We start from the raw sequence: 24,043 nt of genomic DNA, 5'->3' as shown, positions 1-24,043 counted from the left end.
GGGGGGGCCTGAGTCACATGATGCTCAAAATTGGGTATCAAAGGTGAAATGACGACTTCTTCAAAATGACACACTGTGCTGAAAAATTATTCGCCTACTGTGCCATTAGAACAAAAATGTGTGCCGCTTTAATTATTTACTGACAGACACCCCCCTGTTGACATGTAACGCAGTGGCAAATTTCCAGCGCGCACACTAATGAAGAGTCCGGAAAAAGAAATAGTACCTGTCAAGTGCCTGGCTCATACCCGAAAGAAATTTTACATGCTGATTTTTTTTTTTTTTTGGAGGGGGGCATGTAAGAAGTGAGACAGACAAACCATCTTAAGATTTAATGACCTCATTCTTTAGATGAGATGTGTCCAGCCTTTCACCTTATTTTATGAGAAGTCAAAATTTGACCAGAAAAAGAAACAAGGGAAAACTATTCTACAAATGTAACAGATACATTTTCCTGTCCTATTTTGTGCTAAAAGAAAAACTACTTCCGCTCACGATTATTGATGGGCTTCATCGTTAACAAAATGCCACCGAGGTTACTCAATTTTTAGCGTTATATTCTTACTACTGCAATAACTGACTAAATATTTTAATGCTCATCCAGGGCTTTTTTTTGTCAATTTCCCCGGATTTAATCTTCTAACAGGAACGATTAAAAAGCAGTAAAGTCTAACTTGTACCCTTTACGAGGTTAAACTGCTTGGAAATGATAGTGCGAGAGTCAAATTTCATTAAGCAAATGACGCAAGCAGCTCCGGTTTCGGTTTTAATCAGGCAATAGAACGTTCGACATGACTCGGTGTGATGCCGTGCGGTTGTACAAGCTCAAAAATAAACGCTAGTCTCTGACTGTATCATTCATCAGGAGGAGAATATGTTTTCATTAAAATAAAAAATAATATAACCAGTATACTGTAACTATAGAATTGGAGAGAATATTTTTTTGTCAGTGTTGATTCCGGCACTTTGGCAAATTAGCACCTTGCTCTCCATCATTACCTGCTCCCCTTCGGAGAACATCCTGTTTTGGAAGCTCCAGGAGATGGAGGGTGTTGGGTCTCCCGAGGCTTCGCAGGTCAGGGTGACTTCATCGTCGAACTCGGTCGCCGTCTGGTTGTTCAGGTAAGTAATCTTAGCTTGCACTAGTTGGAAAAAAGCAAAAACAAACCATTAATAATTACATTGTGAGCCCCCCCCGCCACCCACACACACACACATTTTTTTTTTCTTACCAAACACATTGAGACTGACTTCCTGGCTCATCTCGCCCGCCTTGTTCCTGGCAATGCAGGTGTAATCTCCTTCATCCACTTTGATGACATCTTTTATCACCAACTCTGAGCCGTCCTCAGTCAGACTGTACTTTTCGCCCGACTCAAGGATGACGTTGTTGCTGCCGACCGGGAAGGAAAAAAAAAAAAGAGAGAAAATGGGAATGAAAGACAAACCCGACTTCCTCTCAAAAGGGAACATGGAAAATGGATCTTTTTGGCTTTGACAAAAATGAATTTTCACTCGTCGCCCCTTGACTGACTTTTTCTTGATTCGTGGCATAAAAAGACTCAGCAATTTGACAGAATAAGAATTTTTTTTCAATTTGAAATACAATTACACATATTTCCATTTAAGTGCTGAGGAGTCCACCATCTCTTGGTAGCCATTGGTATCAATCTTGGTAAAATATTTCTACTCGCCTGAGGCACCTCTGTGTTAACGTCTTTAGCCCGCCCCCCCCGAAAAAGTCGCAACAGCCTAGCCGACAGCCATCGAGAAAAAAAAATGGCTTGGCCCTCAGTTTTCTCCTCACGTAACTTGCTTTTCCACCTCAACCCTCCTGTGGTCGAGGCACCTTCATCATCATCATCATCATCATCCTCCCCGACACATCAGGTGGAAAACAGGGCGAGTGAGAGCACATCCATCAACTAGTGCTGCCGAAAAAAAGGAGCCTGATTTTGTGTTGCTATAAAATACCGGATCTCTTCAGATAGGTCTTGTGAAGCTGAAGACTCCCTCAAAATAGATTTGTTCAGATATGGACACAAAGAAGTTAACTGATTGACTGAGTTAACTGAGCAAAAACTTGCTCGTGTGGCACCTGAACCAATTCAAAGACAATTCTGAAGTTGGCATTTAAAAATAAGCGTTATAGATCATACGTACTGGGCCCACGTGACGGTGGGTTCGGGGTAGCCGTCGGCATCGCAAGCCAAGAGGATGGACCCGCCCATGTCGGCGGTGCCATTGACCTCCGACTGTCTGGCGCGGATGGTGGGCAGGACTGAAAACACACGACAGTCGCAAAATCACAAATTGGAAGATTTGCAAGCGGCCGGCCGGTCGGAAAAGTCTCACCGTTAACGACGACGTCGATCATTTTGAAATTGATCTCTCCGGTCTCCATGACACGGGCCTCACAGTTGTACGTTCCCTCATCGGTTTTCTTGATGCCGCGGATCAGCAGGTGGCCGTTTTCCATAATGTTGTATCGCACTGGAACGGCAAAGAAGCAAAAAGACAGCTGCTATAATTTCCCATTTCCCGATCTGTTTTCATTTTATTGGAAAAAAAAGGTTTTTATTGGACAGCAATATTGTGAGCAATCATTTTAATTTGACCCTTAAGGCAAAGTAAAAGCTTTATGTTCTTTGTGAAGCCACGGCGAGCACAAAACTGCAACTTTAATTACTCGTCCATCTTCAAAGTAGAAAACGAGGAGTTTGAAACGCTTCGATCTGGAGACGGTGGAAGCCAAATTGAAACGGCTCAATTATGCTAGGTAATGGAGAAAGCACTTTTAAAAAGGGACGCTGCCAGCGGCTTGACAACCCATTGCCGCCTCCGATTAAAGCGGCCATTAACGCCACATAATGAACTGAACTGCAGTAAGCAAAACCAGGTAGCCTTTCTCACACGTCGCTCGCTCGGTCCAACGGGTAAATTCCGTGAGTGCTTCGGTGTCACTTCAAATTAGCATTTGTTCCACTGGAAGAAGTTAAAGAATACTCTTCTGGTGGAGACGACATAGTCATTGCTTTTATCTTATTGTTGTTTGGCAAGTAGAACTTATTGCAGTGTTTTTCTGTACCTTCAAAAGTGAATCGTGACACCGCTGTGTTTTTGACACGCAATGGTGGGAGAATCCGACTTGACTTTTTAGAACTTCCGCTCGACTGCGGCAAAATCACCTTCAATACCGCCGCTCACGCCGAGGCGGATCAAACTGACGACGTGAAAGGATTCGCTGCATGTTTCTGATAGTGACAGGCGAGGAAGTCTGACATTACGTTTGATTTCTGCTCTCGCTCGGGTAGACGGAAAGTCCAAATTCCCTCTAGATATCTTTTCTTTTTGACACTAGTCAACTCTATCTGCCTGGTGAGAAGAATCAAATATTCACATTCATGCATTATCCAGGATGTTTTAGGAGAAACAGGCTTTTGTTCTGAGTGACGGCTGGCAGAACTGGCGAGTGGAAAAACAATATTCGAAGAAGGAGCTAAGGACCAGTGTGGTTCAGGTTTTGCAATTTTTTGGTGACACACTGGGATTTTAGTTGCCATCGTCTCACCGTCTTTGTTGGCCTGGATTCTGGCGCCTTTATGTTTCCAAATAATGAAAGGCACCGGCGAAGCGACCACATCGCAGACAATGTCGGCGTCGTCGCCCTCGTTGAACTCCTGCGGGCTGGGAACATTCTTGAAGGTAATCTTTTCTGTAAGGGGGGGAAAAAGAGTGTAAAGTCGGGATCCGATGGCAAAATCAAAAGGTGCGGTCCACTTACGAAAGATCTTGACTTGGACTGTGGCCTGGGCCTCCTTGTCGCCGTTCTTGGCCACGCATTTATAGATGCCGGCGTGGTCCACGTTGGCGTGGTAAATGGTGAGCGTGGAGGTGGTTTCGTCGTTGCGGCTCACTTGGATGTTGGGATTGTTGGGCAGGATCTTTTCTCCGTTGGGGGCAAACCAGTCTATGTCTTTAGCGTCTCCCACCACTGAGAAAATGATACGGGGATTTCATTGCATCCACAAGTCCATACAAGTAGATTTGAAACTAGCTGACTGGATTACATTCATTTGATGGGTTCCGTCTCAAAGGGACTCATTCATACTGTGACGCGACATTTACCAAAAATACCGGAGATAAAATGGCGCGAAACTGCAACTGTGAATGAATGGCGCTTCTACCATCACACCTCTGCATGAAAGATGCAAATAAGAGGTTTGGGCCATTTTGCAAGGACGGAATCTTCCACCTGCTTTTTGAGAGCTTAGGAAAATTGGCGCCAAAGTCATTTTCCTTTCCTAGTGGGAAAGACGAACATATTTGATGGAAGCCAACAGCAAGAGTTGAGGTAAAGTGATAAGATTTGTTTGGGAAACAGTCCCAGCAGGAGATGACCAGAAAAAAAAAATACCTTGGAACGCAGCACCTCCGGCTCAGGTGGTGTAAAATGCCTGACTGGTGAAGGGAAATGTGCTTTCAGCAGTTAGCAAACATATTTTTCAAGGTTGTGTTAAACATATAATCATATCAATATAATATCTAGTATTGGGGGGAGGCTCGGTTGCAGTTTCCGCCAGTTCTGAGTTCCTCCCCCACGTGCTCCTCCTTTTGATGTCTTGGATGCCCTGGCTACAGAGGCGTTGCTACACTAAAGGAAGGGAGATAGTGGCTGTAGTAACGCTGATTAGAAAAGGAATGTAGTGTAGTGTGAATTGATCTTCTCGACCCCCACATTGGGAGTGCAGAGTCTGCTTTCTTCCCCCGGCCAGTTGTCCTCTCCACAGGTGGCCGACTCCTGCTGGGTTTGGCTTCTTGGTGAACTAACACAACACATAATGGTAATGGTGTCTAGCCTTGCTTGGGCCTTTCGGCACATGTTGAGTGGGTGTGGGGTGGCTGATGTGCAGTTCCTTGGGCGAACGTTGAGTAAATGTGGGATGGCTTTGATGTGACTTCTTCAAACTGTGTGTGGCCAGTTTTGGTCATCTGCAGTCTGTGAATCGGGGCTGCAGTTGACTGGAAGGAATGAAGTCCCTTTGAACTGACAGGGAACATTTCGCCTATGCAAAGAGGCTCTGCTCGTTGTCATTGAGGACTTCTTACAGGACAAACACGGGAGTAGCATGGGGACAGGAGGGGAACATAGGGCTGACGGGGATCGGGGGACATTCCTTGAACCAAGTGGAAAGCATTTGGTTTGAAGGAGAGTCGTGGACTCATGGGGATGGGGCCTCCTGGTCTGGCGGGCCGGGGCTTCCCCCGAGATTATTCCAACAGATAACACCTCGAGGTCGGAGAACAAAGAACAATACCACGTCCAGGTGGTTGGGCTTCGAGAGGAAAACCCCCAACTCCTGACCACAGTGATGACACCTCGACGGGGAGGAGATGACCATCGACCAATCATCACACAATGTTTTGCATGCTTTAATATTCATATTGTGTTTCTTTAAAACTGGGCAACCCGGAAGAATGTGTCGTCTTTTGGTGGTCACAGAAACGCACGAGTTTTAGTGTGAGGGACCCGGGACCCAGGCCTGTATTAGAGCACTTTGTTAGGAATAAACATTTGGTAAATTTGGTCTGATTGATCTACTGGTCTTCTCTTTGACAGAACGAACTCGCAAAATTGTTAGGTGCGCCAGTGTGTGGATTAGGACATAGAAACTTGTGTTAAAGTTGATCGTAATTTGGAGTCAGATCAATAGCTAAAATCCGTATCCTAACACTGGTAAGCAGGCACTCAGAACCAAATACTTTTTTTTTTTCCTGCGGTATCGCAAACGGCTGAGTATTTAAACAAAAATGCAGTTTGGAAAAACATCAAGTGGAACCCCAACAAGCAAATGTTTCTCTTTTAATCCCCTGACGAACTGCGGTGTCGGTAATAACCCATCGACCTCACGCAAATAGACCAAAAACTAAAACGCCCAGTTTGTCCGTCCCATCTCCAGGTGCTAGCTTACCTTCACAGAGGAAAAACTTGGACTCTCCCACGCTGATCTCCCTGTGTGTTGGAGTGACCTGCACCTGGATAGCAACTGCAGGGGTCGGGAGGGGGTGGGGGGCGGAGACACACACACAATATATCCAACGTCAATAAAAAGGAACGTTACAGATGGACAAACAAAAAATCTGCACATCATATTGAGTAATAGATTAGCAATTGACAACCCAATAGCATTGGTGAGCTCTTATTCAGTTGACCGATATCCATCTTGGAGTACGTCGGCCGCAGCTACTCGAACGCGGCGCAGACATATACAAGCGGGCCGGGACCTCGCTGAGGAGGAGGTGGTCTCGCTCCGCTTGTAAACTCTATTATGTTGCTCGCTTGCGCAGACATGAAGGCCACCTTGACCCGAGCAAATGGAGGAGCGAGATTCTTGCTTTGTTTGAGTTCAGCGACTCCTCCCTTCAGGCGTGCATTGCATTCACCACTCGTACCACAACTGTCAAGTCAATAACTGGAAAGATGAGAAACTGTACAACCGAAGTCTCAAACATCAATTCATCGAAAACCGTATCGACTGGAGTCGATATCGGGTAAATAGCGTTCCCTGGATTTTGTCTACTCATGGGCAGCGTGGGTTATTTCCATTTTCAAATTATTTCATCTTGAGGTCAAGTGGCCTCTCGCCTTAGCGCTCCCGACAAAACAAGAGGCGACAGCGCTCGCCCGCCCGCCGCACTCATCACAAGCTGTTCATAAAACCTGCGACCTTGCGCAAGCTCCCCACCGACCAGATGAAGAAGAAGCGCAGCAGCTGTCTTGCAAGTATTCTTACCCGCGACGATTGATTTTTCTCTCTGTGTCAATACAAGAGAGCTGACTCGAGTCATTCCAGGACACTTTTCTCTTTCAGCGGATTATTTGGACGGTGTGAGATGCTAAATTGAGATCCTCTCTGTGAAAGGTTTCTTATCGCAGCTACCAAAACATAAAAAGTGGACATTTTAAGAAATGGAATCCAATTGTTTTGATAATGTCGGAATTGATATTTATTCCCACGATTATTTCACAAAGGTTTATACTTCTCTTAATTGAGTGATGTGCGTGCTGAATTGTGATCCCTGCTCTAATCTAAAAAATCCAGCTGAGCTATGTCGGCACATCACACAAGCAGGAGGGAGTCTGTTTGGATTCTCACCGGGAGATTCGTGCAAACGCTTCCCAAGGACTCCCGCTGCGATCCTGACATGATGAGATGCTCAAGCGAGGCGTCGCTTCTTGACTAAAATATGATGCTGCTGTTATGAGAGGGGTGTAAAACCTATAGCTCGTGGGCCGCGTGGGTCCGGTGAGAGCATTTGATAGGGCATTTCTAAAATAAACCCTCAAAGGATATTTGAATCAGCCACGAATGCAAATCTCCACGATTGTCTCGTCTTGTGTGGGACATTGACTTCACCGGACGAACGCTCCCAGTGCTTGCTGCAGTGCTAAACCCTGGCGCACCGTTTGCTTTTCCAGGTTGGAGGTAGATACAAAGAAAACACGGTGTCCATTTCGTAACCTCGCGTAGATACCGTGAACCCTCTCCAAGACAATCCCACTGATTACATCTGCCGGGCTAAAAGCAACAAAAACAAGTCCAAGGCGGTGTGAGAAGAATTGCTTTTCCTTGAACCATTTTCTCACTCCGCGTCCTCGAAATAGCCACTTGCTCACCTCCTCTGAGGAACAAAGGAGGCCGCCGAGGCTCGTATGTCAAACCCGTGTGAGAGTTTAAAAAAAAAAAAAAAGCCAAGAAAGACGAAAGCCGATAGCCTGCGGTGCTTTCCCTCCCACAGGTACTGTTAACTCACTTCCATCACCTCGCACGACCCCAGAAAAGTAAGACAACATGCTGTTTAACTCGATCAAACGTGCTCCTAGCGGAACAAACAAAACAATTATTTAGAGTCATGGTATAATTGTATGATACTGCTTCAGAGAATTATTCAAAATGTAAGACCGATTTTGCGATCGGTGGCTATCGCAACAACAATTTGAAGGTGATGGGAAGTTAGACGAACCCAGTTTGTGGTCTGGCATTTGGCGCCGACACAAGGAGGCTACTCGTCGCCTAGCGATGCTTAGCATATAAGGAGGGCAAAACGCTCTCTACGGGGAAGCGCAGACATTATTGCACCAAGCTTGCACTCAGTTCACGTCCGCTCACAACACAAACGCCAGTGGATGTTCAGCTGGGGAAAGAAATGCTTTGGGCTTTCTTTGTTTTCTACAAAAAGGTATTGCCGCATGACTTGATTGAGAAGTGCGTCAACCGACTGCAAAACCAAGAAACCTTCTCGGGTCATACAACCAAGCAAGCAACTAAGCTACCTGGTTAGAAATGGACATATGTACATGAAAGGGATGCAAGGATGTTGTGATCCATTCAATGTGCATGTATGACCTTGCGAGTGAGAATAAGCGCAAGTCTGAGCAATATCTATTCATGAATTCCTTCGGGGAATCTCCTTAATAAAAGCATTCACCCCATATGCTCCGTAATGAAGGGGATGAAAGTAGAGCTTGATGTGAAGGTGGGCTCCCACTCAACCCTAGAGATCGCAAAATGATTGTCGTGTGGCGTGCTAGTTTTCTTGTCTGATTCCTTCTAATCTTTGGACCCTTCGGTTTGGGTCCACTTTTCCATTTACATTAATTGTAATGCTGTGATCGCTGCCTCAAAGTGTTTGCGGGTGTTTTTTTTCATCATGTTAAATTGCTTCCTAATGGCCTTTGAGCAAGGCACTGAACATTTGCACCATTTGTGCTAATAGTCAGAATTGACAACAATTTGGAAGACTTTTCTAAATTAGATGTCATTGTCAAGAGGCTTCGTGAGAAATTTAGACCTTAAAAGCTTCATCTTGGAGACTTGATTAAAAAAAAATAATAATAATAATAAAAGTGTTCTTGGCCAAACATGCTCTAAACCCAGTAGAGTTTTAGTTCTACTCGCGCTACTAGACACAAAAGCATTCCCGGCCCGCCGCCCGTGTCTCGCCAGTTGAAAAATGGTTGAAAGGCACACCCGAAGCTATTTTGTCTCTCTTTTAACAGCCTAAGTGAACTGAGGCATGACATCCACGGCCATGAGTGACAGCAGAGTGAATGCCGAGCATACGTCTTACACATGTCAAGCCCCACAGTACAATTTATGTTGCAGGTTGTCTTCCGTAATCGCATAACAAGATATATGTGCTGGAGCAAGTTTGGATTCACACAATTTTTCTCCCAAGTGGCAAACCCTCAATATGGGTCATTGCAAGTGCACTTTGTCTAAATCAACTCTTAGTGTGGTTAGCAGTTATTTTACAAGGAACTCCTTGAAGATGCGATATTTCACCAGTCGGGCTTTCTGCGTCATCAACAATAGCAGCGAATGAGTTCATAAGACTTTGACATCAAACAATTAGGAATATACTGGAGATTTGCAAGTGAAAAAATGGCAGGAAAGGTTTTCCTTTGATTATTCCAACAAACACTGAAAATGATGCCCACACAATTTGTGTCGCCGGCGTGAAATAAATGAGCCTTTCAGAACACATCCTAAAGCCATCTCCACCACTTATCATTAACCTGCTGTAGTCGCAGACGAAGCACAAAACGCTAAGCGGCCTTTTTCCAAGTGCCGTGTGCGGGTGTCGGCCGCCTTAATCAAATCGACACAGGCGCGTCGTCTCCTAAGCTCCTCGAACTCTTCGCAGCCTTCAGTCATTCAGCAGCCGCGGCTTTGCGGGGATTACAGCCGTTGCCATCACTCCCCAAACCCGACAACCTCGTGACTTGTCATCTCGAGATATAACAAGTGGAGAGAACACAAAAGTCTCCAGTAGAAGTCAACAGTTTAATATGTTTATTTTTAACCTCTTTCGGTATTTCAGAAGATTTGACGATTTGGTGGGTTTGACGCAACCAAAACAGCTCGCTGAATGTGATTTTCTCGTAGCATTTGAAACGCTGGTGAACGTGGGTCAACGATCCGTTGCAGCGGTGCCTCGATAGACCGATGACTTGTTTGGACAGATGGTTGTGGTCATAAGTGAGTCTGTAGTACATTATTGAGATTCCAAGGCATTTGCAGTTATTGTTCTCGGCAGTATTCCAACATGGCCGATCTGCTCGTAAACCTTCATTATCACTTTGCGAGTCAAAATCTGACCTGGCCTGAATGTTCCTTCCAATTAAAGCCTATTAGAAGAGGACAGAGACTGCTGAGTGAGGTCGGATTATTATCAGGAAAACGCAAACAGGTACCTTCGAGAGGAGGCTCGTAAGACGTTCGAGACAAACCTCAAGCTCCTCCTACTTTGTGTGACCTCGCACTACAGACTCAGTCGTAGTGGTAAACTAAAACTCTTGGCAGCTGTTAGAACTGATCACAACCTCCATTAAAACCCCATCGAAGAGGCCATATTTAGCTTTGACATTTCAAAAGTCAACAGCAAGGAATTGGCTACCGATGGGCACATTTCTGCTCCACGTATATTTGATATCCGCTTTCAAGTTTGCGGTTTCCGGGCCAACCCGACACACGTCGATCACTCGCATATTCCGCTCATGCAAAAAGGCCCGAGCGAGCGCGAGCGATCGCCAGCCTGCGGCGTAATTAACTAACGAGGCCAAAAGAGCGAGAGCTTCCTCTTCCTCTGACCTGAGTGCGCCCTGCATCTCAAAACCTCGCTAATCACTGTGGAGCCATGACTCCGGGCATACTAATGGAGGCAAATCCAATATCTGGAGCCCACCCTCAATCGCCTTATCTGGAGTCACTTCATGTTCCCTTTAAATAATTAAAGAGGACATATTAGAGACTTTTTCAAACAAGTCCCAATTGTCTCTTGAATGCTTTTATCAAGGCAGAAACTCTACTCATATATTTTCCAAACTGGGCAACTTAGACAACTTGAATATTTTTTAAGTTAGCTAACTTTCAAAGAACCGCTGAACACAGTCTCCAACGATGAAACCCCCACGGCGGTCCGGCTACAAAATCGGAGGCGTTTTTATGGCGTGGCGTCGAGTGTATTTCAGCACCTTCACATCTTAACAACTGCATCCCGTTTACAGCCCTGCCATCGGTCGATGCGGTGATTGAGCCTGCTATCGATCCCCGGGCCTTTGGTAGACCGACTTGGGGAGCTAAAGCACAGCTAAAGACCAAGATCCCCCACTTTGTCAATGTTTTGTTTGCCTGCCAGTTTCCGACAACATTGGTCCTTTAATCCCATTTTATGGTATTTTGATAAAAACAGAAAACAGACAAGACGGTATTTGGAATAATTATCTGCAGTGGTAAAGAATCTTGGATATCCTTGACTACAATGGTCGCTAGTGTCGGTGAAGGGCTTACCCATGGGACTTTAGTCCGACCGAGCGACTTGAGCAGTGTACCAAAGGAGCTGAAGTGAGGAATCAGTCGGCGCATTCTCTCCCTCCTACTCGTCCACTCCGCAGGCGTCTTGGATATTCCCCCCCGACTCACAAGTCAAGTGGTTATCGCCCGCCTCGTCTTCCAAAAGGCAATTCCATCCAGACACGAGTCTGGTATGCCTTTGCGCACAGGTGGACAGGCACTCGACAAATGTGGATTCAATTTCAGCCGGCTATCTTGAAGAACAGATAGGGCAGACACAATGAACTCAATCTGAGAGGCTGCTTTTTTAAGTCCATCGGCTGGCATTCCTCCATCAAACAGTTCTAAAAGCCAAAATCTACATCACAACGTTAAAAAGCAAGAAAGCGTCGAGGCTTTTGTCACCACAACGCACTGATGTGAGTCAGCCTTTTATTGAATGCTGGTCTTGTCCCTGGATCAATCGTTTTTCATTTTGGTATACCACACACTGCAACGGAGAATATTGTCAATAGGGACTGAAAAAGTGAGAAGAAGAAATGCTGAATACTTCAGCTCCCCTGTCATAAGGACAAGCGCGATAAAAAAATGTTTGGTACAAAATGCCAGCCTGCAGTCGACTTGCCACCACTTTGGCAGCTTTTAAATCATTTCCTAATAACCTACTTTGTCTGCTTGGCGTTCCCCGACCATGCATAAAGACTTGCCAGCTTTGTGATTTATCAATCCAATGACACCTTCGAGTCTTCAATTACCTTAAGAAATGGATCTCTTAATATGCTATGCAGCATTGAATTAGTTTTCTGTGATGCTTTGTTGTCTGTCTCAGTCACTGATGGTGTTTGAGGACGCCCGCCAAATTTTGGCGCAGGCCACGTCAGTCCAGAGATGAGGAAGTCTTTTATCACTTGTGACTCCAAGTCGAACAGATTGAGCTTTTCCACTTTTGCCTCGTTACATATGGTATGCGGCGGAGGCAGTGGGTGCTCAGCTGACATGGTCCAGCGAATCAACCTGATCCCCCAGACAGGATTGGACACGGCGCAGAGGTTACCCTTAAATCCGTTCCAATCTTATTTTTCTCTACGCAATTGCTTTTATACTCTGCAGACGGTTTTGTACTTCTCACACAGGCTCTGGTGGGATAGGAGACACCTTTGGCTGAGGAACCAAGGTGCATGTCAGTAAATTGCAACCCTGCAGACACCCTCCAAATGAAGTTGGGATTGGCTTGTTTTGAGCCCTCGCATCGATGTTATCGTAGGTACAAATCGACCTGTTATTATCTTTCATTTCTGCTGTCACGATGGCGCATAAATAGCATCCAATTTTGGTAAAAAGCCAATTTTAGACAAAGCCAGGCAGAAGAATTTGCGGTGTGACTTTGAAGGTTAGACACGCGTAAATAATCAAAAGATAATTAAGCTAGTATTAAGCTAATGCTGATGATAATAATAGCATAGCAACCCGACAGTGATGTTCGTACCACACGAGCGAACACAGACGCGAACATTGACTCTTAATCCCAGTCACGTCTCTCCCACGGCGTCACTCCGTGACACATTTATTGGCCGCAATAGGCCTCCACAAAAGTTACAACCGCGAACTGGCCTCGTTATCGTTGCTAGCTGAGCAAGAAGACCACCGGCGGGGAATATCAACGCTTGCGTACGCTTAGCGGGATTTGAAATCCAGGTTGTCCTCCTGTGAGTTGCCTGCTGAAATATTCACTAAAAAGTGTCATCTTCTGCTTTCTTTATTAAAGGCTTTGTTAACTCGGAGGATTGCCGCCATCGCTTCTTGTTTTTTCTGAGCGAATTCATGTTCTGCGGTGATTCTCAGCGGTGCAATGGGATCAGCCGAGCTTTAATAATGTGCCGGTGCGACACTAATCTAAAGGAGAAATTCTCCTTTTCAACAGCCCCTCCTCTACGGGAGTTAGAGTTTTACTACTCTGTCTCGCACAGCGGTGATGGACGATTGGCCGGAGGAGGTTTCGGATGAAGGGGGCACCCCTACATGTCAACATAAAGGGATACCCCGGGATGCTTGCAGGCCAGCCGTCAGGGCGCCGTTAAACCGCCGAGAAAAATCAATAACAGAAGAAAGCCACACTATCTTGAGTCCAAGGAAGTTAACCTTGCCAAAGCAATCTGGTCTTTTAAAATGACTCGATTCTATGATCCCGTATGCAGCTGGTAGAAATTCACAATGGCTTGTTTACACATGCATTTATGGAAACGAGCAGCTCACAAAAGATGAACTTGGTTGTGCAATTTCACACCTGATAGGTGGACAGGCGCTCCAGAGACTCGACTATTTGTTTACAAGCCATTAAAAAGTCAATTGTCCATAAGATGTCCCCTTTAAGGTATTCTACTGCAATAAAAGACTGCCTGACTGATTTTCTGCACAAATATCCATCAGTGTTAGAAAAGGTACAATACGGATTTGTACGCAACATTTCCTTTTCAATCTCAGGTATTTCTCAAGCTTCCATCCGGACAGTCAGCGTCATTATGTTGAAACTCACTTTCGCTTCTCATCCACGGCACGTTTTTGTCACTATATCGCCCGTGGATTCCTCCTGTCGCCTTCCAGGCCATTTTTGTCGCTTGAACGGAGACTCATGGTCAACTATAACCGTCGACATTCTTTAGTCACCGCCGCATAATCCTTCAATGGTGCGGCAGCACAATTTGAAGCTTATCGTAAGCTTATCGTTCTTACTCTGGGAAATTGTGCTCAGCGTGCCTTAACCTCAGCCGTGAGCTCTCACCTACGGTGACGACACGGCAGTGTGCGTTCCTTGTGAAATACATGTAAAGTCATTCTCGCTTATTATAGATTACCGAGCCTACTTTTTCGCTCCACTTTCTTTCCTCCCTCACCGCCGCCCAACGATTAGGAAGACGAGTTAAAGGATAACGCACGCCTACTCTTGGTTGAAAGAGCATCTCCGGCACAACGGATGCCCGGGGAATGTTATCAGGCCGGTCGGTCGGAGATACGCAGGCGTTCGCCGGACCTCGTTTCCGACAAATTCAATTTGAACTGGACTTTTTTCTGGCCCTTACAGGAATGTATCTGGCTTAGGCACCATGCCCGTCAGGACACTTTGTCTTTGCCAGATGAGATTCAGTTAAGTGCGCTATACATTTACTGGTTTGAGCATTTCACCTCCCATGCAATCAGTCATCAAAAGCTCAACAGTTGGATGCCTTGGAAAGATTATCCAAAGGGTTTATCCTGTGCTGCGGGAGGGTCTTAATGCTTTTTCCAGATATGCTGAGTTAAAAACAACCCAATTTAGATGAGACATTATACAAAACATCAATTTGGGTTTTGCAAAACCGTGTCGGTCCAGTCTCTAACCCAATATTTTGTAGGGTGGATTGTTTTCTTCAATGTATTCTATTGGTCGTCAAATATATGTAAATACCAATCAAGTCGCAAGGCTCAAGCTGATCCCATGGTTGTTATGGTAACGAAAGCATGACTTCCCATTGGCCGAACAGTATCTCTGGTGCGTCTCATTTTCACTAAAACATTGAGTTAATTATAAAACAAAAATGGGATGTACACGGTCTCCTAACCTCCTCAATTCCCTCAGTATTTTGATACAAATGCCACAGGTAGTTTATTTACATACCTTGGAATTATATTTCAATTGCATAAAGCAAGGGGTCATAAAACGTGTATCCGTTAAACAAAGTACATCAGAAAAGCCAAAGCATCAAGACACGATATTAATTCACTCCAGTATCCATCGAAATCTGATGGCTTCTCTCTGTCTTGTTTTCACTGCAAAATTCAATCTTTCAGTGGAGGGCGTCTTTCCAGTGACACACTTGGCATACTGATGATCCCTATCTTGCGCACCCCCTCCTCCTCCCCCTCCCACACAGCCCTCTTCCCTCGGCAAGCATCACCAGACAGAGAGTATATAACGCCTGTGCATATATTATTTATACACCTGAACGGAATGTGGTTAAAAAAAAACACATCTGTCTTCATGCTTCATGCAGGGACTTCTTCCTTGTAGCGTTTTTCCCACTCCCCCGACTTCTCAAATGCTTCAATAATGTATAGATGGACATATAAGTCCAAAAAAGAGCCCGATAGAAATAGACAGTGCAGAAGGAGGAATGGTGACTGCAGCACACTGCTGCTGCTGCTGGATTGTTCTCGAGAGAAAGTTTGCCCTTGGAAAAAAATGAGGACGAGCAGTCGGAACTAGGCTGAATAGAATTCCCGTGCGGACAAGCGGTACATATAGAATGCGCATCTGCAGAAAGAGACAAAGTGCATTGTATCATTGTTAGATGAGGTCACTAAAAAAAAAGTAATTGAAGCATATACTATGTACACGGCCCGTGACGAATATAACCTGACATTAGAATTATGTCATATTTTTTCTTAGTCTTTGTTTTACCACTAGAGGCACAAACTAGCATTGTGAGCTCAGACTCGGGCCTGGTGATAATTTGGAATATGTAAATCCGCTGTGCATCATTTTAGTCATGAGCCAAAAATATATATATATTTATAATTTGAAAACAAATCTAATGTCAGTCATGAGGGTGGTACTTGGTTGAGTGGTAACGGTTAGCCACCTAGCAAATAAAATAAAGCCATCAAAAAGGTGGCTCAGAACTCTATTTACGGGCCCGTCCAATGATGTATGCGTTAAGTACGTCCCTTGAGAGGGGAGGGAAGACATTTTAATGGAAAAGCCTTCTATGCGTTTCATCTCTTCAATGACGGGCCCGCAGTCCTGGCTGACCTCGCCCGTCTCAGCCGAGCAGCGTTATCACCAAAGACGTGAGCGGCTTTGCTATCATGGCCTCGCCATGCAGATAAATGCAACAGTTGGGATGCTGTTTGCCCTTGGGAAAGGGGGGCAGGTTGGGGGGCAGGCGAGGTTAGGGATTTAAAAACTATGTACGAATGTGGAAGAAAATAAGCTTCCACTTGCAGTTGGGTTTCCTTTCAAATTGCTGCTCACCATAACTTAACAAAAAGAAACTTCTGCACCCAAGAGTCAACTCTTGATTAATGATTGGCTTCTTTTTTCTAAACATGAGCACGTCTCAGTTGTGCTGGAGAAAGAAAAAAAAGGCTTTTCATCTGGAGCAGGAGGTATAAAATACAAAGTGTCAACATCTTGTTTTCACTATCCAAATTGTGCAACCTTTTCACAAAAGACACTTTGATGACATGAGAGGCAAAAGAGAAATGAAAGAAAAACAGGCTGGAACTTTTTAAATGTGTCACTTTGTCCGGCCCGACGGCAAGCTAAAGAATAGCTGGCGCCGATTTACTTTGAAGGCGTGTTACTATGCCGCGATTGTTGTGTTGGACACGGTCTGATTTATATACGTTGGCGGCCAGGCGTTTGTTGACTTCACGTTTTGGCACGCTCAATAAAGACCTTTCTTTGCACGCTCGTAGACTGACAGGAGGCTTACCTCGGGGCGCTATTTCAGAGGTCGAGGTCGAAAATTGTGGACGTCCGCTGCTGAATTGGCACCAAATGATTCCATTCGGGCTCGTTTGATGGACAATTTTTTAAAACATTTTTTAAATTCTTAATTTAATGAAAAATGCTTAGAAATCTACTTTTTTTTTTTTACATCTAAAAAGTACTACAATTGACGCAATATCTTTCTTTTTTTTTTAAGTTTTCAGGATTCTTTTTCGATGTTTTTATTTTATTTTTGATATTGCCGTACTTTCATAGAGAAGAAGGAAGGTCAAACACAAATTCTTTTACGCTTACAATACTTGATCCATTTGCACGAACGTGACATCCATCGGTCATGTAATCCAACACGCTTCTATTTTGGTGGAGTCATCGTGACGACTCAATTGCCTCGGATTAAGAAAGCTACAAGTGGATCTTTTGGGCATCTCGCACTCTGTCAACATCCCAGCGGTAGGCGGGTGCTCCATTTTTACCCACCAGTGCCCGTTTTGTGGCCTCCCCCCCCGGCCCCGTCTCCCGCCTTTTTCCAAAGGTGGCTAAATTTAGCTTGGTTCCTTGCATGCGCTGAGCTCAGCCCCAATTCCCAAAGCCATTTATTTCCACTGCCACAGCTGACAGGAATTAATCTGAGATATAGCTTTTTTTATTTTTTTTCACGCCGACCCTCTCTATACCAATTATGCGCGTGTGCATAGAAAGACAGAAAGGAAATGAACACGTCGACTCCCTTCGGGCTCACATAGGCCCGCTTTTTATAAAAAAAAAAACATATCTTCTCAATGTTTCTATTTCAATGCCGAGAAAGAAATTAAAAGCATCAAAAACACACTTTGATGGCTTATTGGGTTCGGTCGGCTGCAAAGGACGCAGACGTCCCTGCGGCTCGGCGTTCTTTGCTCTCGTGGCTTGAAGACAATTGGCGCCCAAAGCCGAAGCTTTTTCTTCTTTGATGGGCAACGTTTTAGACGGGAGGCGAAAGGAAGTCAAGCAGACCGTGGTCTTGCTTACGAGCGGCGCCTGTTGGTGATCACAACTTTATATAAAAAATCCCCTTCAAAACATCAGCATAGTAACAATAGTTGACACATTTGAACATTATCGCTGCCTAACGAGCCGGTGTCCAATTAACGACTCCGCCGAGAGCTCTCGCTTATAGCGCTAACGTTCCGCTTGATGATTTCATAAGCGCGCGTCGGGCGTTGGGAGACTATGGGAAAACACGGTGCAACAAAACCAGGCGTTAAAAGCGTTCCCCGGCCGGCGACGCCTAGGCTTTTGTGCGTGACGTGGCCACGACAACTTACGATAATTAAAAATAAATCCACGGGGCGGCGGGCCTTGTTCGTTCGGCGTCAATGCTTTAATACAAGCGTCAAGATTGGAACAAACAATGGAGCAAAGGTCGCTTTCTCCCAGCTTGCAAATTGATTGCTTACGGCAAGAACATTTTGAAGGTTACATGGAAATTCCGGTGCTGCTTGTAGATTGCATCTGCTTTCAGATCTTATTCAGTTGTCCTTTAAATGACACACAAGCAACAAATGACACGACAGCATCGAAAGTGCAACGGATACTTCATTATGTAAAGATCTTGGATAAAAACGAAATCAGCCGCGAAGACAGCCGCCAAGACATGAAAGTCGTCACGCACCACGAAGGGATCCTGCTACAAGCTGAGATCAGAGGAGCTTCTCATTGGAGAGGCGCTGAGCAACAAGGCTCGGCGCCAACCGCCGAGGCCCTGAGGGACGCCGGGTCTAAAACGCTCACTCCCACCACCCGCTTTCATGCGCCACAGAAGCGTAAACCGAGTCGGCCGTGAATGAGCGAGAACATCCTCAAATTTTCAAGTTGAAGTGGAAACAGAATTATTCATCAGAACAATCCGCCGGAACGCGGAGAAGATCCCGAATGGAAAGCCGTAGGGGGGAAATTTGGCCTTTTGATTCTTTAAGCAAGGAAAGCGCCGAATTAATGCCACACGGGGTGTCATCATTTGTTTTGCGGCAGGTTGGTTCCGGGACTTGGACTTGGTAGAGCCCGTTTCTTTGATGGTGCCTCCAGAGAGGAGGTCAAGGTGACCGCTGGTCGAGTTTTGATTAAGATCCAAAGATTTATCTGAAGAAAAGCGCTCAGCTTTCCAGCGGGAGCTCCCCATTGGAAAGTAAAAGCGCAGAACCAAGTGGCTCTTCTGTTCCATCGTGAAATTACGCAAGCGGAGCACATCTACAGAAAGAGAGTTATTTCCTGGCGTAAACTACACTCAAACTACTTCAGGGGAAAACGTGTCACTAAGCGTAAACATTGGGGAGTACGACTTGCCGCAGTGGCACGGAGCCAAGTCGAGAAGATGGTTCGCCAGACCGCTGAGGTGGTCCTCACTCATCCATTTGCGTTCCGACAATGGAATGATGTCATCCCCTGTTTTAGCTAATCAACACTTTCATTCAGGCACGGGCGAGGCATCGTCTTTCAGACACCTACACACGCATTAGCAGCCACCAGGCCCTTCTCGCGCAGTCCGCTGGCTGCAGTTGCCATGGTAACGCCCGCCTCTCCTCCAATTGGATGCTAGGAGCCGATGGGGGGGGGGGACTTTAATACTGAGGCAGGTGGAGACGCCGACAAGGACACTCGAGTGTTGTTTTGCAGAGCGACGCGGGGTCTCATTTACGACCTCAGAGGGTTTGGCTAGCGACGAGCTACGCGCGGTAAATAACACACACAGCAAAACTAAAAGGAATCCTTATTTAGTCTCTAAAAGCATAAGGGCGTGATTCATGGACAAAGTTTATAGTGTACTAAAACAAAAACAAAAAAATAGAGGGTGCAGTTTACGCCGCTGCCCAGAGGCGGGATACATATCGATTGTGCCATACTTGCATATATTTTTTGGGGCTTGTTTTGCTGATGTGCCATAACATCTTTCAGGATGGAGTAACTCAACTGCAAGTTTGCTTGCTCTTCACCGTTACGTATTTCTCTTGACAGACTTTGAATTGTATTGTCATCAAATCCATCATTTAGACGCAAACTCCATAAATTAATTTAAAATGGAACGTTACCTAAACCTGAGCCTATTCATTCTTGGGGGTGGGCTTACATCAACAAAGATAGCAGGGGTGCAAGAAGGAAGATTGGAAAGCCCCTTCATGCTGACCTCCGTCAGACGGTAATGACGGCTGGCCACTTTTCAGCACTGATAGGAAACGCGCACGCGAGCACACGCATGGACATGATCACCGACACACACACACACACAATTATTTTTAGCACACTTCCGCCACCCTGCTGAGCATCTGTTGAATGTCAAGGAGACGGCAAGAAAGCAAGAAAAAAAATCTTCCTTAAGAATAACCAAAATAAATGTGATGCAGCAACATAACACCTCGCAGAATGATTTTTTTTTTGCATCATTGAACTCAACAGTCAATCAAGCATGAAAAGAAACCATCCCGGGGGAGGTTCTAACTTTAAACAACCCCGGACTGCCAGCATAAGTGAAAAAATCTGCAACCGCAACTTTCAAACTGTAACGTCTCATTGGGAACACATAACATTCCAGTCGCTGTGGTCACTGCGCTGACTTGACACAAAAAAATGCCAGAAAAAAACCCAACATGCTGTTGCCACACACTCCTGAGGAATGACGATGAGGCGCGGGATGCTTTCGGAACCGCAACAGACGCCGCCACGCTCGGTTTATCTGCGTGCACAAAAGGCCGCTGTTGATAGCAGGAGGGCCAAGTGACCCAAAAAGAGTGATAAGGAGGCCAAATGGCAGACTTGTCTGGACATCAATACAAAGCTTTGTGCAGGGATGAACTTAAATATGTGTTTTGAGGGAATGATTACATAAAATCGACAGCATTTTTTTTTTTTTACCACATAAAGGTAACAGGAATAAAAGCACAATTTTGAGCAGTCCTAACATTGATTTCTTTCATGTAAAAATGTCAAATGTTCTTTTACAGGAAATAGGAAAGATTTATTTCTTTGTCAGCTATTGAACAATTTTTTTGGTAACTTTATAAGAAACTTTTTCAAATACTGTGTTATACTAAACTAAACGAAAAAAAGAATCAAAGCCATCATTTGAGTGAGCGTCGGCGGTCAAAATTACAATGTTGCTTGTGTGTTTCTTTTCCTCATCCAATTATAACGTTCATGTTAACTTTATTTGTCTCACAAATGTGTTTTTTCCCGCTTCACATGTGAATCTGGAGACATGAAGTGCCAACATCTCCTTGGGCTTTATTTCCTGGAATTGGAGCTAAACGTGAGTGAGTCACAAAGAGAAACGACAGTCACCAGGGAAAACAAAGCCTACACGCACACACACAAAAGAAAAAGAAAAAACACAGCAGATTAGATGTTGTATTGCTGTGGAAGCTCTTGGGAGATAAGTCACAAAGAAAATCCGATTCCTTTTTTCCCCTTGCGTTCTTTGTGCTTTTGTTTTGTCTTTGTACGTGGCATTCTCGCATGCGCCCAATTGAATCTGCTTTGTTTCATAATAATGACAACTTGTTATGCAATCGCAGAGGCCATTGAAAGACGGGATCTTGAACAGGACCAAAACTGGACAGTAGAAGTTAAAAGTGCAACTTCCTTTATTGGAGGTAATAAAAAAAATAAAAATAGATTCAATACCTCAATCATTGGAGAGCAAGTACACCATAGTGTGGCCCCAGAGGCCTTTTAGCATCTTTAGAGGACTCTTTGTCATGTGAACGTTGATAAGGTTGCACTCTGTCACTTTCTAATTGAATGCTGCGCCCACTAAGTTCTTATCTCCTAAATGCAAAGCGTATCAAAGCAACAACATCAGACATCACACCAGGCCCCCTCCCGTTTATCCCAACTCTCGAAAAACTCAAGCATCACAAGGATCAGCGCTTCTGATGGAATCATCTCAAGAAAAGAAAAAAACTCTGCAGCTTTGATCCCTAATGGCTGCTACCCTCTAACCAGTCCAATACATGAGTTTGGTTTAGGGAGAGAACTATAGAGTGGCGCTTTGAGATAAGAGTAGGCGTTTGGCAAATCATAAATATTGCTTCAAAAGAGACTTCAGGCTATTTATGCCACATTTGAGCTTTTCGGTTGATCTTAATGCTAAACACGAAGTGATCAAGGAATGGAAACAACTGATGTATGACAGTTTTTTTTCTGACAACTTGCTGAATAAAAAGTCACTTCAGTTGTGACATTTTTCTAACGGATCACACATGTGCTTGTGGTTTCGTAAAGTGCCGCTGGAAGGGAAACGGGAAGACAGTGTCGTTTTCCTCCTAAGGAGCTTATTAAAAGTGTTTCAAAAACACCAGCAGCCTATAAAAGGAAAGTTCTTACCTTCATGGCGATATGAAGAGATTGCAAAGGACGGCGGGCACACATGGAAGAAAGAGAAAAAGCAAAGCTGTTAAAAACAAAAAACTTTTTCGGACGATCAACAAACCACCACAGATGGTTCATTACAGGACGGAAAGTTTTCTTTTAAAGCCGCTAAAGGGCAAGAGGTCCGGTCTTAAAGCCTTTTTATCCCCGAACCAACTACAATAATTATGTATCTCCACAACTCAAAACAAAACTGATGCGGATGAAAAACCACAAGTTCATCTGAAACCTGTTTTGCCAGCTCGAGTCACAAAGAGGTCAGACGGAATACTCGTATGACTTCTGATAGTGGCTTTCTGAACACAGCGGTGCAAAAAGTTACGCTGCAGTCCTGAATATTAAGCACCGATTAAAAGCAGATATCATTGACTGAAGCAAAAAGACAAATTTGAAAATGACTGTGACTAAAACGAGCAAGCTGTGGTAAATGTCAAAGCTAATTGTGTTAAATGGCAAATCTTTCAAATTGGAAATGAAAACGACCCCATTTTGTTTCTTAATGCATCGCCCCAAAGACAAAGCAGCTCCGGAACCTATTTGTTTACTTCATATCTGTAAACACAGGCACAAGTCAAATGGCGTTGTTCCGGAATGTCAGCTGAACCCAAAGGTCAAATTAAACTGATGATACATTTCTCTCTCAGACCTGAAATTTCAGTACAACCTTGCAAAGATTTTTTTGTTTTTTGAGGAGGCACAATTTTTACAGTCGGGGAGCTCACTTTTTTACGGTATGTTTTCCAAGGGGAGGATCACTATCCCAAAACGCCAACAACCTACAAAATCTTCCAAGTGAGCATATTTTTGTCTTAGCTCGGAAGACAGCGCTACTGCAGAAATGGATGTCGTAGGCATTTTAGAAGCCATTTTGTTCCCACTGGAAATCATGTTGGAGGGTCAGAAGGCCCCACGGGGCGCCGCAAGGATCGATATCCAACCCACTTTATCTTTCATTTGAACTGTTGCTGACTGTGTGGAATATTGCTTTTGGGCATGACTTTCAAAGTTCCGTCAGTGTGACTGTTGCCGGACTTCGGTCCCCATTGATAAAAATGAACAGCTGACTTTGGCTCACATGCAGAGGAGAGCAACGGGCTGATTGTGGGATATATTGATTTAATTAATTTATTTAGAAATGTTTTCATACCAAGAAAATACATACAAACTAATATATAATATAAAATAAATGTGCTGTTCTAAAGACATGTTCTAATTTTGGGCATTAACTTGGCCCCCTCAAGCGAGACCAGTAGAACCAGTAAAAACTAAAAAAATCTGCCCAACGCCAGCATCCGAGTGAAATAGCAAGGGGGCAAAAAATTGTAAGCATACATATAGGAAATTACTACAAGTTCCGTTGCCATTTAAAATCGCTAATGCCTTGACTGCTTCCTGACAACAATTCATTTAATTAAAGCCTTGTTGCACTGCACTCCAAACTAGCATTTTATGTCATAAAAAAAAAAAAATACAAAACAGGTACGACGCAAAAATGTCTGTGAGCCGCACTTTAAGCACACTCCAGTCTCTTCACACCTGATATTTCATTTCATTGTAATTTTATTGATTCTTTTGTCTGCATTTTCTTTCGGGAGAAAAGTGCCATTACGAGCAATTAGCGATTCCCTGACATATGAACGGGAAGTTTTGAATGGCGTACAGCTGCGTACAGCTTATTTGAAGTCATAACCGCCTGCATTATTCAAAATCCTACTCTCTGATGAGAAATGTCTCCCTGAATAATTTAACTCGACAATTTTGCCACAGTCTTCTTGATTGGCCTTTTAATATCACACAT

General features: G+C 44.5%; 1 protein-coding gene across 1 annotated transcript in view; it reads right to left on the bottom strand.

The window, feature by feature from the left end:
* Positions 1 to 24,043, bottom strand: part of ncam1a (neural cell adhesion molecule 1a) — an 88,403-nt gene that overhangs the window by 18,718 nt on the left and 45,642 nt on the right. The window contains exons 2-8 of the mRNA XM_085935713.1: positions 5,973 to 6,047; positions 3,785 to 3,994; positions 3,572 to 3,715; positions 2,356 to 2,493; positions 2,164 to 2,281; positions 1,233 to 1,393; positions 1,000 to 1,142 (exon numbers count right to left, since the gene is read on the bottom strand). Coding sequence (XP_085791839.1) covers positions 1,000 to 1,142; positions 1,233 to 1,393; positions 2,164 to 2,281; positions 2,356 to 2,493; positions 3,572 to 3,715; positions 3,785 to 3,994; positions 5,973 to 6,047 — 989 coding nt within the window. The remainder of the gene's footprint in view (positions 1 to 999; positions 1,143 to 1,232; positions 1,394 to 2,163; positions 2,282 to 2,355; positions 2,494 to 3,571; positions 3,716 to 3,784; positions 3,995 to 5,972; positions 6,048 to 24,043) is intronic.

This window comes from Syngnathus leptorhynchus, chromosome 17, assembly GCF_054491065.1.
Source record: "Syngnathus leptorhynchus isolate UIUO chromosome 17, UIUO_Slep, whole genome shotgun sequence".
NCBI classification, from domain to species: domain Eukaryota; kingdom Metazoa; phylum Chordata; class Actinopteri; order Syngnathiformes; family Syngnathidae; genus Syngnathus; species Syngnathus leptorhynchus.
The sequence above is the reverse complement of the archived record's forward strand: the minus strand, read 5'-3'. Positions and strand labels throughout refer to the sequence as shown.